General features: G+C 40.7%; 1 protein-coding gene across 2 annotated transcripts in view; it reads left to right on the top strand.

The window, feature by feature from the left end:
- ppp2r3a (protein phosphatase 2, regulatory subunit B'', alpha) overlaps positions 1-12,262 on the top strand; it is a 56,782-nt gene extending 44,520 nt beyond the window's left edge. For both annotated transcript variants that reach the window (XM_017491124.3, XM_053687430.1), the window contains 12 exons: positions 1,290-1,523; positions 1,650-1,753; positions 4,219-4,321; positions 4,419-4,493; positions 5,180-5,266; positions 6,613-6,769; positions 7,981-8,029; positions 8,217-8,306; positions 8,407-8,582; positions 9,114-9,232; positions 9,314-9,420; positions 9,638-12,262. In XM_017491124.3, coding sequence (XP_017346613.1) covers positions 1,290-1,523; positions 1,650-1,753; positions 4,219-4,321; positions 4,419-4,493; positions 5,180-5,266; positions 6,613-6,769; positions 7,981-8,029; positions 8,217-8,306; positions 8,407-8,582; positions 9,114-9,232; positions 9,314-9,420; positions 9,638-9,734 — 1,398 coding nt within the window. In that variant the 3' untranslated portion in view covers positions 9,735-12,262. The remainder of the gene's footprint in view (positions 1-1,289; positions 1,524-1,649; positions 1,754-4,218; positions 4,322-4,418; positions 4,494-5,179; positions 5,267-6,612; positions 6,770-7,980; positions 8,030-8,216; positions 8,307-8,406; positions 8,583-9,113; positions 9,233-9,313; positions 9,421-9,637) is intronic.
- Positions 12,263-12,822: the final 560 nt, after the last annotated feature.

Genomic DNA, 12,822 nt, shown 5'->3' with positions numbered 1-12,822 from the left:
ACAGTGTTACACTACATTACAGTTTGTAATGCATTTTACCGTTACACTATTACGGTGTTACGTTGCGTTTACTTTGTTACTTTGAATTACACTGTAACTATGTTACACTGTTCAATTTGTGTTAGTGTTACATTACATTACAGTTTTTTTAAAACATTGTGTTACATTGCATTGCATTGTTACACTGTGTTACACAGTAACGTCGCGTGACGTTGTTACATTGCGTGTTACTGTTAGACTGAGTTACACTGTTACACTGTTACATTGCATTACACTGCTCTTGAACAGCGGAGACTCCCGTTGTGCTTTAAAGGTGTGTTTTGATACAGAGATGATATTAATCCCATTTAGAGCTCAGAAAACCAAGAAGGAATAATATTATTCATGATCAGATAAAACCGAAATGTTATGTTAGTAGTGTCCCATGTAACAAACCCAGAATATTGCAGTGTCTTGTTTTGTTTTGTTTTTTCTTTCTATGAATCTAACTCAAATGTGATATGACTCTAAATCTGAACATCCAAAAAGTTTACGGGGCTCCGATTGTGACGTGTCGATCAGTGTGTGAGTGTGACGCAGTGAGGAAACACCATTCCTTGCTTGGTTATGATGTTTATGAACTTATTTCCTGGAGTAATGGACGTCTTTGTAGGTGAGGAACTGTTCCATCATCATCGTTTAGCATTTTAACATTGCGAGGGTGATGATTTATAGTGCACCACACTGAATGCTGATGTGTTTTGCTTTTTTTTTAAACGTACAAAGTCAGGGTGGGAGGGGTTGTTTGTGTTCCCACAACAACCAATAGCATTTAAGACAAGTCTAAACAACCTTGAAAATAGCTTTAGGTTTAAAAGACCTTCCTGTTCAGTCAATATATTATAATACTTTTTATTTTCAAATTAATTTCTATTGCTACTTACATGCTCAAGTTTGAAGTTGTCTTTGTCACCATGTAGTTTCCATGTTGTTAGGTGAAAACGTGTTATCTGCAAAACAGTTTAAATATGAAAACAAAAATGCTTCTTTTGTAGATGTTTGTCATTTCCTGGGATTCACATATTTATAAAGTTTCCAGTTATTGTTTACCAAATAAACGTTTTGTCTACTAAATAGATAACAGCATGACATGCACAGAAAAAGACCGAGTTTGATTTAACGAATAATGTCAAATATGCTAATTAGATGATGTTGAGAGGGGGAAAAAAGAAACAAAGTAGGTGCTCAGTGAAACAATAACTGAAACCGAACGTAAACCGATCCTTCTTTCTCTGCATCTCTCTTTCTAGATCCAGCCGGAGAAGAAACCCGTCTCTCCTCCTCCTCCTCCCATCCCTCGTTCTCCTTCTCCTCCCCCACCTGCCCCCCCTCCTCCCTCCATTAACATTCCACGCTTTTATTTTCCCACGGGTCTCCCAAACCTCATCGTTAATATCGACGAGGCCATAGCGAAAGTCGAGGCGGCCTTCGCCAAGCTGCAGGAGGAAAAGGCCGACATCTACGAGATGGGCAAGATCGCCAAGGTGACCAGAAATTAGAGGAAAATAATCCGTCTCCTAACTGTTTTCATGATTCACAACATTATTCAGACCTTATAAGGGGAAATACGACTAGATCCATAATAACAGAATGTTTGTAATCATACACAGGCATGCGGGTGTCCGCTGTACTGGAAGGCCCCAATGTTTAACTGTGCAGGAGGAGAGAGGACTGGCTTCGTCTCTGTCCATTCATTTATCGCCACATGGCGAAAGTGAGTAAACCCGAAAACCCTACACCAAATCAACAGTCTGTCAAAAGGTACAAAAGGTAAAGGATGGACTTCTTAACACATAAAGTGTAAGCAATTAAAGGGACCTTGGTGACATCACACACAAGTGGAGAACGTACATTAATGTTAACTAATAATATGAAATTCAAGTACAGTTTTGGCAGTTTTATAAAATCTTTTCATCAGACATGGTGTTCCAGCCATCAATATCAGAACTCTGTGAACATGCGTCTGTGAACATAGATTTAGGGCTTAGGAGTTACAGTAAGGCAGCGGACATCAACTGGACCCAGCAAAGTATTTCTACGGACTGAACTGAGAGCGATAAATTTAAAATAAAATTCCGTCCAGCGACTCTGGACTGAACATGAACATGAGATTTATAGCCATAAACCAACCGTCAAGCATTAAAGGAAACTCTTGTGGCCATTCAGTCAGTTTAATCGCTTAACTGGAACTTTGTACTTGAGGGATTTTATTGAATAAGTGAAAAGTTTAGGGTTTGATATGAGCAAAATGCCCCAAATTATGGTTAACCTCATACCTGCTAGACATTTTGACTTAGCGTTACCAAATTACAACATGTAATGCATACCTAAGAGCCAAAAAAGCATGCCAAGTTTGGTAGATCCTGTCCAAATATGGTGACTAAAAGATCCTGCGCACAAATTGTCCATCTCCTTATCGCCTTAACCAAATTCACATGTTCTCACTTGGATGAACAAGTCCACTGTGACCTGACCTGACTTACACTAGTGTAGCTAGAATTGTCCAAAACTGGACCAGAAGTCTCCAAAGTCGTCCAAAGATCTAAGATCTTAAGGTTCTGGTGATTTAGCCAAGATGTCCTTACATTGCTGAAATATTTATCAGTTTTGACACAGTGATACCAAACTTGGATTCGTCACTCCTCCAGGTGACCTGTCTGAGACTTTTGAGAAATCGGATAAAGGTTTCCTTGGACTTTTGACCTACAGTTAGCAAATATGTACCAAATGTCAGGCATCTCACAAGGTGGAACATGTGCGCCGTGTTCAGTGGCTCGAATCTCCTTACTCGCATGCTGAAAGACAAACGAGAGCTAGCTGTCACCAAGTTGTTCATCGGGTCTGATAGCACTGAGACTGCCTCCGTTATCAAATTGGACATGTTTGCAATGAGACAGCATTGAAGGCAGGAATGAGATTCGAATATTACTCTTTGACTTTGAGTTAACAAAGACATCCAAAACACATTCTGTGACTGTGGATCAATCAGTTCAACAAGGAAGTCCATATTTATTCGTAACTATAACGACGGCCTCGGTACTGACGCTCAGTGAAGGTGTCCACAATCGAGATGTCCTTATTCCTGCTTAAAGTCAGGATTATACGTGACACATGACGACACATAAAGCAGCTTTATTTACATACTCGATTTCACATCTGGAGGATTAAGAGCTCCATCAACTCGGGGTCAGGTCAGACCCGAAACTCGGGAATACCTTCTTTGGCCACTTGCACTCATTTTGCACGAGACTAGAGGAGTGGTAATGTGTATCTTTGGGGAAAAGTCAGAAACAGACTTATTACGTTTAGATTTGGTAACAATTTAGATCTGAATGCGTCTGATGCCAAAAAGTCATCTGATGGCTTTACAAATATACGACTGTAGAGAAATTTAGTGATTTTAACAGCAGACATTCTCGCAAAGAAATCCAGATTTCTACTGAACAGACCGGTGTTTTTCCTCCTCACTGGAACAAACTCCCAGAGTCCTGGGATGAGCACAGGACAGTCTTAATGATTACAGCAGCAACTCTTAGGTACAAATCTGTAGCATCCACGTGAGAATAAACGTCTCGGAGGGTTAAGCGGCGGTCACGCTACACCTTCCGCTCCTGCGTCTGCCGGAGACCGGAAACGAGAACTCGAGCGAACAAGTCGTTTGGTGTACTATGGATTTGTATCACGTGAAGACACGTGACCAGTAGAAGATCGACACATCACGGCGTGACCTCTTCAGAAAATCCACGATGGAGGAAGCGCCGATTATAGCGGTGTCGAAGCGTCCGGTTTTAAAAGAATATCAACATTGAAAGAGAAGATGCCTAAAAGCTGCCCGTTTGTCAAATTATTCTTTTTTTAAATCCAATGCCTTGGCGCGTGAAGTCATATCCGGTTGCCGCCCATACTCGCGGCGGTCTGCTGAAAGTCTAGTAGCGTGACCGCTGCTTTCGACGTAGACGTAAACAGATTTGAGGAGGTGCAGTCTTCCATAGCAGCGACGCGTGAGACACAAATACAGAACGCTGTGAGCAGAAGTCAATTATTGTTCAAGACATCCAGAACTACTGGTCAAATATATAGCTGTAACCGCTGACACCTAATATCATAAACACACACACACACACACACACACACACACAAACACACACACATACAAACATTCCCTTTCCCTCTCTGCAGGTTGTTACACAGCTGCTATGATGATGCGTCCAAGTTTGTTTACTTGCTGGCCAAGCCGGGCTGCACGTACCTGGAACAGGAAGACTTCATCCCCCTCTTACAGGTCCGCTCAGTGTGTGTGTGTGTGTGTGTGTGTGTGTGTCTCAGATCTCTGTGTCATTTCTGTCTAATCATGCTGTTGTTGTTTTTTCCCCTTTCAGGACATCGTGGACACTCATCCGGGTCTGACATTTTTAAAAGATGCTCCTGAATTCCATTCCCGCTACATCACCACCGTACGTCACTTTCACTCAGTCACATTAAGCACGAGAATCGCTCATCGCTGAGGCAGCCATGCTGTCTTTACACGCCCGTACTTGTCTTTTCATTCTGGACCTCAATCAGAGCCACGGTCCCTAGAAAGTGCGGGATTATTTTTAAATATCTGAGCTGAGTTCATCAAACTCGGGCACGGACCGCTGCATGTCTGTCTGCCTATGGACAGCTGGGACCCGCCTGTGTGTGTGTGAGTGTGTGTGTGTGTGTGTGTGTGTGTGTGTGTGTGTGTGTGTGTGTTGGAGGGTCTAGTAATTATAGTCAAGTGTGACATCACGGAAACAGTGAGGCCACTGCCCCCTAACACACATGCCCATATTTGGTTGTTTCCTGTCCATCGTTCTACCAGGAAGCAGTATCTGCTCTGAAATGTTAACGTTCAGCGATTGTCACTTCTTCAGCACTACGGTGCACATATAACTCCTGTTAGTAAATAGGGATGAACACGAGCAACCCTCCACCTCCAGACTGTCCAGCACAACCACACCCGAACTGTTTATTCACGGAACACAGCTGAGGAAAATCGGTGTATAAAAATGAACAATTGGAATGATTTCCCTGTGTTTATACAGTAATTTACAAGTTTGTGTGTGTGTGTGTGTGTGTGTGTGTGTGTGTGTGTGTGTGTGTGTGTGTGTGTGTGTAGGTGATCCAGAGGATATTTTACACAGTGAATCGCTCGTGGACAGGCAGGATCACCATGACGGAGCTCAGGAGAAGCAACTTCCTGCAGGTACACACTCGTACCTCGTCCAACACAAACGATTCCCTGCCCCTTCGCTTCACTTTATCCACTTTTCCGCTGTTCATTTGCTTTACACCCCGCATTTTTAACCAAGTGAACACTTTACTGGAGTAGTCCGGTCAGGCGTATTTAAAGCTGGTGTGAAACTCTGCGAGGTCACGCTATAAGCCACGCTAAAAACAAACACGACTCGTTTAAAAGTAGTATTGCTGAATTCACACCAAGCCTAACATAGTGAACATGCGCTGCGCACAATTTCTATAATTACGCTTCCTTAATGCTCTACGCCCTAAAATAAGCAGGACATCCAATGATATATTCGTTTACAGAAGTAGATCATCGCACGTGGAATATAAAGCTTGTAATACATGCGCTATACGGCCAAAAGTTTCCGGACACCTGACCATCACACGCATACGTGGTTCTTTCTCAAAGTCGGACGCACACGGTTGTGGCGTATAGAACTAGAACGTACACTACTGTACGCCGTAGTGTTACAGTTTCCCTTCACTGGAATGGACTTCGTACATACAGCAGATTCCTTACGGAAAGCATTAGTGCTGCAATGAATTCATGTTTTTCACCAAATAAACGTGATGCTGCCTTTTTGCCAGCTGTGAAAAGTAAATAAATACTTCAAAGAGAAGTAGTGTTGCCATGGCAATACGGATGCCGGCGACCATGAGGAGGAGAAATATGGAGTAACTATTGACGTATTTAATAGCGACAAAAAAAAGACGAGGCCTCACTGTATATAAACAAGTATTTATTTATAAAAAACCTTTTTTTTGCCGTTTTTTTGCTTTGAAAAATATAAATATATTCCAGAATATCTACTATATGTAAATATCTGAAATTGGCACATTAAAAAAAAACAAAACTAATCAACTAAATTTTGATCTGTAAGTTTAAGAATAAGCTGTATTACAGTATAAATAATGTTTTGGTTAAGGCTGTGAGTAAATTGCGGCGCGTTTCAGATATCATAACCGATCATAAATGAATACGTTATTAGTTGTTCAAACATACACATGCGTATATTCTCTGAAGATATTTTAGAATAAATCACTTTTCCCCCGTATGGAATGTTTTTTTACAAGAAAAAAGTGTAAAGCTGTTTCTTTAAGCTAGCTGACTAGCATTAGCTTACCATTACGCTAGATTGCTAATGCGAAAGTTCAGATTATTGTCCAAAGAATTGTACGATGTTTTGAATACAAATATTTGGAGCTGCTAAATAGCTACCTAGCTGATATAAATATAAAATAAACACTATGTATAAAATAAGGTATTTATTTTGTGTATGTGTGTGTTGTGTGTGTGTGTGTGTACAGACTCTGGCCCTGTTGGAGGAGGAGGACGACATTAATCAGATCACTGATTATTTCTCTTATGAACACTTCTATGTCATTTATTGTAAGTTCTGGGAGTTGGACACCGACCACGACCTCTTCATCGACCCCAAAGATCTCTCCCGCTACAACGACCACGGTGAGGATCTGAGCGAGTTTACACACACACACACACACACACACACACACACACTGGTTTGACATTGTGTGACACTGTTAGTGTATTTTTATTTTTTTAAACTCTTTCTTTCAGATTGTATACAGGTTTAAAGGTTCATTCTTCCGACTTGAGAAATTGATCACATGCTACAGTATGTCACGAGGAAGCTATTGCTAGGCAACTCGAAAATACAGACACCTGAAGGCTAACGATTTAGCTAGGTAGCATGTCACCGTAAAGTCTTTATTACAGACAATATAATGTCACAATGATATCGGAAATGAGACAGAAATATCCGGAAGGTCAATATTTACCTCAGATGTGCTGGTTAATTATTTAGAAAATGCTTAGAATGACTAAAATTACACTGTAACTGAACTTAGCATCAACCGCTAACTGGAGCTCCGTGGGTTCTGCCGTATTGAGAAACACTGCAAATAAACATGTCAAGTGAAAATATCTTGAACATAGTCAGAATGATGCCGTATTTCTCAAAGTTTATGTAATATTTCTTTTATTTTCAGTGTTTATTTTTAGACTGAAGCAAAACGATCTGTTAATAGAAGAAGATCATTTTAGGAAATTAGGAAAAAATATCTACGAATGGGTTAATACTTTATAAATAATAAATAAATAAACACATAGTATTAAATGGACTAAATTAATGATAGTAAATAAGAAAATAATAATGTCTACATTGCAATCCAATTTGTGATAGTTTTTTTCCGTAAACACGGTGAAACCGCGACGGTATTTAACGTAGTGGTACTTTTATTAGCAGTATTTAGCAAGTCAGAACATTTCTGTGATATCATTAATAGGAATGATATATATTTCTGTTTCTGACTAGAAAAATTATGTTTTAGGTAAGACTACGTTTGTTCCGACGTTGACAGAAGCTCATTTCTGGGTCGAGCCGAGCAACACGATCTTACAGTTTAAGTGCATTGTGGCTTCTTTTAAATGTGACACTGCACTTTCCCTGGAACGTCTTTATCAAACCTCAGCAGAACTAAATATTGTGAAAGCTATCGTGTTCCGTGAGCTCTGAGGCGGCGAGTTATATTTTTGTGGCAGCGTGATATTTTTGCCGCGTTGCTCAGCCATAATTCAGACATGTTCGTGGCGATGTGTTTGGGTGATGCACTAAAAATGGAGTTTGTGCTGAAATGTGCTTTATACCATCACAGCTTCATCCAGCAGGATCATCGAGAGGCTTTTCTCAGGAGCTGTCACTCGGTGAGACCATGACACCACCACCTCTGTCTTCATTCACACACACACACACACTACACTGTATATTACCACTTTTTAGGTTATTATTAGCATTTGTAAGGCACTCACTATTAGCCGCATTTGTAGCAATGTTAGCATTTTTAAGATATTCACTATTAGCATTTTGAGGAAATGTGTATGTGTGTTTCAGGGGAAACTCTGTGCAGAGAGAAGGACGTATGAGTTATGCTGAGTTTGTGTGGTTCCTCATCTCAGAAGAGGACAAGAAGAACCCGACAAGGTAACTCTAGAACGTGTGGTTCGAGACGATGCAGGTGACAGAAATTATGTGATGTGTGTTAGTGCATCATGAGTGTGTTTGTGATGATGTGTGTGTGCAGTGTGGAGTACTGGTTCCGCTGTATGGATATGGATGGCGATGGCGTTCTCTCCATGTATGAGCTGGAATATTTCTATGAGGAACAGTGTGAGCGGATGGAGGGGATGGGAATAGAACCGCTGCCCTTCCAAGATCTGCTGTGCCAGATGCTTGATCTCGTCAAACCAGAGAGTCAAGGTCAGTAACTGGTCAAAGATCTCGCAGGTCAACAAGCAATGTTGTACAGAGCTACAAGTCCGGTGACAAGTGTCATACGAGTTTAAATGTACGCCATTTTATGAGAATCTGTTCCAACATGGCAAAGCAACAAATCCATATGATTGGCTGCATTACACTTCTGTGACCAATCTTGTGGCACAACACTCAAAGAAACACTCTGAAATGTCACACTCTCAAAAGTAAGGCCGTCAAAAGTAACACTGAAAAGTAACACTCTCAAAACTAACACTGAAGAGTAGCATTGAAAAGTAACACTCTCAAAAGTAACACTGAAAAGTTACACTCTCAAAAGTAACACTGACCAGAGACGAGCCTGAAGCTCAGTCTCGTCCCCTTATACTGTGTCTCATTCAGGTCCTCTTCACTTACAGCAGGGTCCAAAAATCTGAGTGCACTTCCGTTTACACTGTACTCTATACCATGAGTATTAAGCTTAAAATTCACCTAATATTTCTGTGTGTGTGTGTGTGTGTGTGTGTGTGTGTGTAGGTAAGATCACTCTGCGTGATCTGAAGCGCTGCAGGATGGCCCACATCTTCTTCGACACGTTCTTTAACCTGGATAAATACCTGGACCATGAGCAGAAAGACCCGTTCTCCGTTCAGAAGGTCTGTCTTCAGTTTCCACCCTGTATCTATCCGACTGTATACTGTACGTCTGTAAACTAAAGTGTGTGTGTGTGTGTGTAGGATGTGGACAGTGAGGGTCCGGAGCCCTCAGACTGGGATAAATACGCATCAGAGGAATACGAAATCCTGGTAGCGGAGGAGACTGTCAGTGAGCAGCTGCATGACGGGTAATCACACACACACACACACACACACACACACACACACATGCCAATATCATTCCAAAGTCCTTCACTTAACACTTATTGTTAGCTGCTTATGTTCATCTTATCTTATTTAGTTAGCAATTAGACTTTGTGGTTATGTTAACATTTGGATTCGAGATGTTTGACGTGCACTGTTTAGTTAACGGTGTGTGTGTGTGTGTGTGTGTGTGTGTTGCAGGTCTTTTGAGGATGACTACGAGTGTGAGGAGCTTCCTATTACATCTGAGATCGGAAACAAAATGGACAAACTGGTGATCTCCGATCTGTCCCCATGATCGACTTGAAGCTCGCTCACAGAGCAAATAGACACTTTTCTACAGTGCACAAACGGACTTTGTGTGTGTGTGTGTGTGTGTGTGTGTGTGTGTGTGTGAGAGAGAGAGAGATCGTAAACTCCCACGAATGCTTCGTGTTCAGTATGTCTTAACCATTATCACAAACAAACCCCACTCCTCGTGATCCGAATTAAACGTCCGGCTGGTTCCATCCTTCACTTTATTTAATATATATATAATAATAATAATACAAATAAAAAAAAAAGACTTAATAAGGCATGAGATGCTTTAGGACAGTTTATTAGAGTGCTACGCTTGAAGGGAACGCTGTGTTTGTCAAAATCTCACACATTATACGTTTATTAAAGTCGTCCTGTTACGTAAATTTACGTTCACGTTAATATTGCGACTTTGTGCCTTGTATGAAATGTCAAACACACCGGTGCAGGTAGTTACAGCTGTGAGAACAGTGTTGCTAGGCAGCTGGGAAACATATATGCCAAGTATTCACTAGCTAGCTAGCTAACGAAAGACACGGTGACCGCGGAAACGGGACAGAATCATCCAGAAGGTTGGCATTTCTCTCAGATATGTCGGTAAATATGTGAAAAAAGACTTGACTACAATTTAAACGAGATACACTCAACGTTTGAGTGGTATTGAAAACACCGTTGCTAGGCAACTAGGAAATTATACACACTAGCTAGAACAGTTACGGCGGAAAAGAGAGAAAATCATCACTGTGTTTCCTGACATGTTAGCATTATGTTGCAACTCGGAGCTGTTTGAAATTTAAGTAACTAGCATAAATGTCATGAGAACACGAAATAAAATCATGAGAACACTGTTATTAAGCAACTGGGCGATATGGACACCAAGCAATGGTTAGCTAGCAACGAACAAATAAAGTTGCTTATTTGCTGGTAGTCAGTCAGGTTAGCTATCTAGCTAGTTAGGCAATATTAACATGACAGGTAGCATAAATAGCTGCCTGCTCTGTGTAACATGTCTTGTGAATAAATTTGCAACCGTGCCTAATTACGCAAAATGTAAACCGAGCCAAATAAAAACAAAACCGATCCAAGTAATCAGACCGCAGTGGTGAGATTTGATGCCGGCGGGTTAGCGTAGAGCGGGAAGGGTTCATTAGAATGTGCTTTAGTGTGAGTGAAATGATGCACAGTAAATATTGCACATTACTACTTTGAGTGCTGAACCAGTAATGTAATGGTGATGTAGTGCGCCGCTCCTAGTGGCCGCTTCAGGTATTGCATGTTAAAATGGGAAAAAAAATGTGGTGGAGACTCAATGTTATTTAGTATTTTATTTCTTCTTCTTCTTCTTCTTCTTCTTTTTTTTGTAACTTGACTACAAACTGAAAAATTAAAACTTCACTAAACATTTCCATATTCAAAATTTTACAAACGTGGGAACTAAAACAGGACAATCTTTAAACGTTTAGCAGAGACTTCTACGTTAGAAAGCTTTGCCATGTTGCTCTTCAACATGGCTGTCTTTGAAACAACCAACTCATACTGGGACTTCTCTCCTTCCCCAATTAGCCAGACTTTGCTTACGTATTAGCATGCGAGTTAACCGCTAGTGTTTGGTTTAGCTAGCACTTAGTGGTTAGTGGTTGCTATTTGTATTTAGTTGCTAACGTTTGTGTTAGCAACTAGCATTTTGATGTGTAGTAATATCAGTGCACCATGTGGGGGTGCTGTTCTGCCCTCTACACTACAACCTTGTCCACTCTTGGTTGACTCATGCCATCATTTTCAATCATTAAAGTGTGTGTGTATGTGTGTGTTGGATTAGCGTTATCGCTAACTCTACGTGTAACACACTCTCTAACTGTACACTGTTTTTATGTAATTAGTGTAATATATAATATATATAATTTATATAAGTGTTTGTGTGTGAGTGCGTGTTTGTGAGTGTGTGTGTGTGTGTGTGTGTGTGTACCATAGCCGCAGTGTGTTTTCTAACAACCGCTGTAAATGCCTCTGTATTTTATTTTATTGTAATATTTTGGCGTTAGTCTCTGCCACTGCGTGGTGGAGGCGGAGTTTTAAATGCTGAGAAACGGCCCGACCTTGAACCGCAGTGTTTCTACGACGACCTGCGTGATGAAGTCGGTGTCCAACAACAATCGGTTTTCCTGGAACTTTCCCGGCTCAGTCATCAGGAGCGGAGCGAGTAAACCTGCTGTAGTGTTATTTCACGTTAATGATCTATGCAAGAACTCCACCCTGTGCAGCTGATTAACACCGGCTGTTTAACATCAAACTGTGCGTGTGCAACTTTATTTTGAGTTTTATATCATCATATATATAGCTATATATAAATCTAAATATATTTCCATGTGTATTATTATTATTATTATTATTATTATTATTATTATTTTGTCTTGCTTTCAGACCTGACGAGGTTTCGCTCGGAGACGCCTCATGTGTTCGCATGACTTTTTTTTTCCCCGCCTTTAATTTTTTTTCTTTTGAAAATAAATAAAATAGTTTTAAAAGCTGTTCGTTTATACTCATTATTTGTTGTTTTGTTTTTTACTGAAGTGTAATTACAGAGGTTACGACAGCGTATTACGGTGTAAAGTGTTGTACAGCTAATACATTTAAGCTAATAAACATTTACACTTATTATTATGCTAAAATCTGTCAGTGTTAATAATCATGAGCTTTACTGACGCTAAGTTAACGACATGTCGGTCGTGAGCTACGTTTATTTCATTATCTGTAACTATGTTCAATCTTAAGTCATAATTTATTTTAATTAGTTTTACTTTGACAGTAGCGATATGACCTGTGTATGTATGTTATGCATCAGCCATAACATTAAAACCAACTGCCTAATATTGTGTAGGGCCTCCCCTTGTGCCTCCGAAACAGCTCTGACTCGTCGAGGCATGACCTATGTGACCTCGAGGCATGACCTCGAGGCATGACCTCAAGCCACAAGACCTCTGAAGGTGTGCTGTGGGATCTGGCACCGAGACATTAGCAGCAGATCCTTCAAGTCCTGTAAGTTGTGAGGTGCAGCCTGAACAGTGTGTGCAGTGTGCGAGGGAGCGTTA

Source organism: Ictalurus punctatus, chromosome 17 (genome assembly GCF_001660625.3).
Source record: "Ictalurus punctatus breed USDA103 chromosome 17, Coco_2.0, whole genome shotgun sequence".
Taxonomy (NCBI): domain Eukaryota; kingdom Metazoa; phylum Chordata; class Actinopteri; order Siluriformes; family Ictaluridae; genus Ictalurus; species Ictalurus punctatus.
Note: the sequence above shows the minus strand (reverse complement) of the source record. Positions and strands in the feature narration are given on the sequence as shown.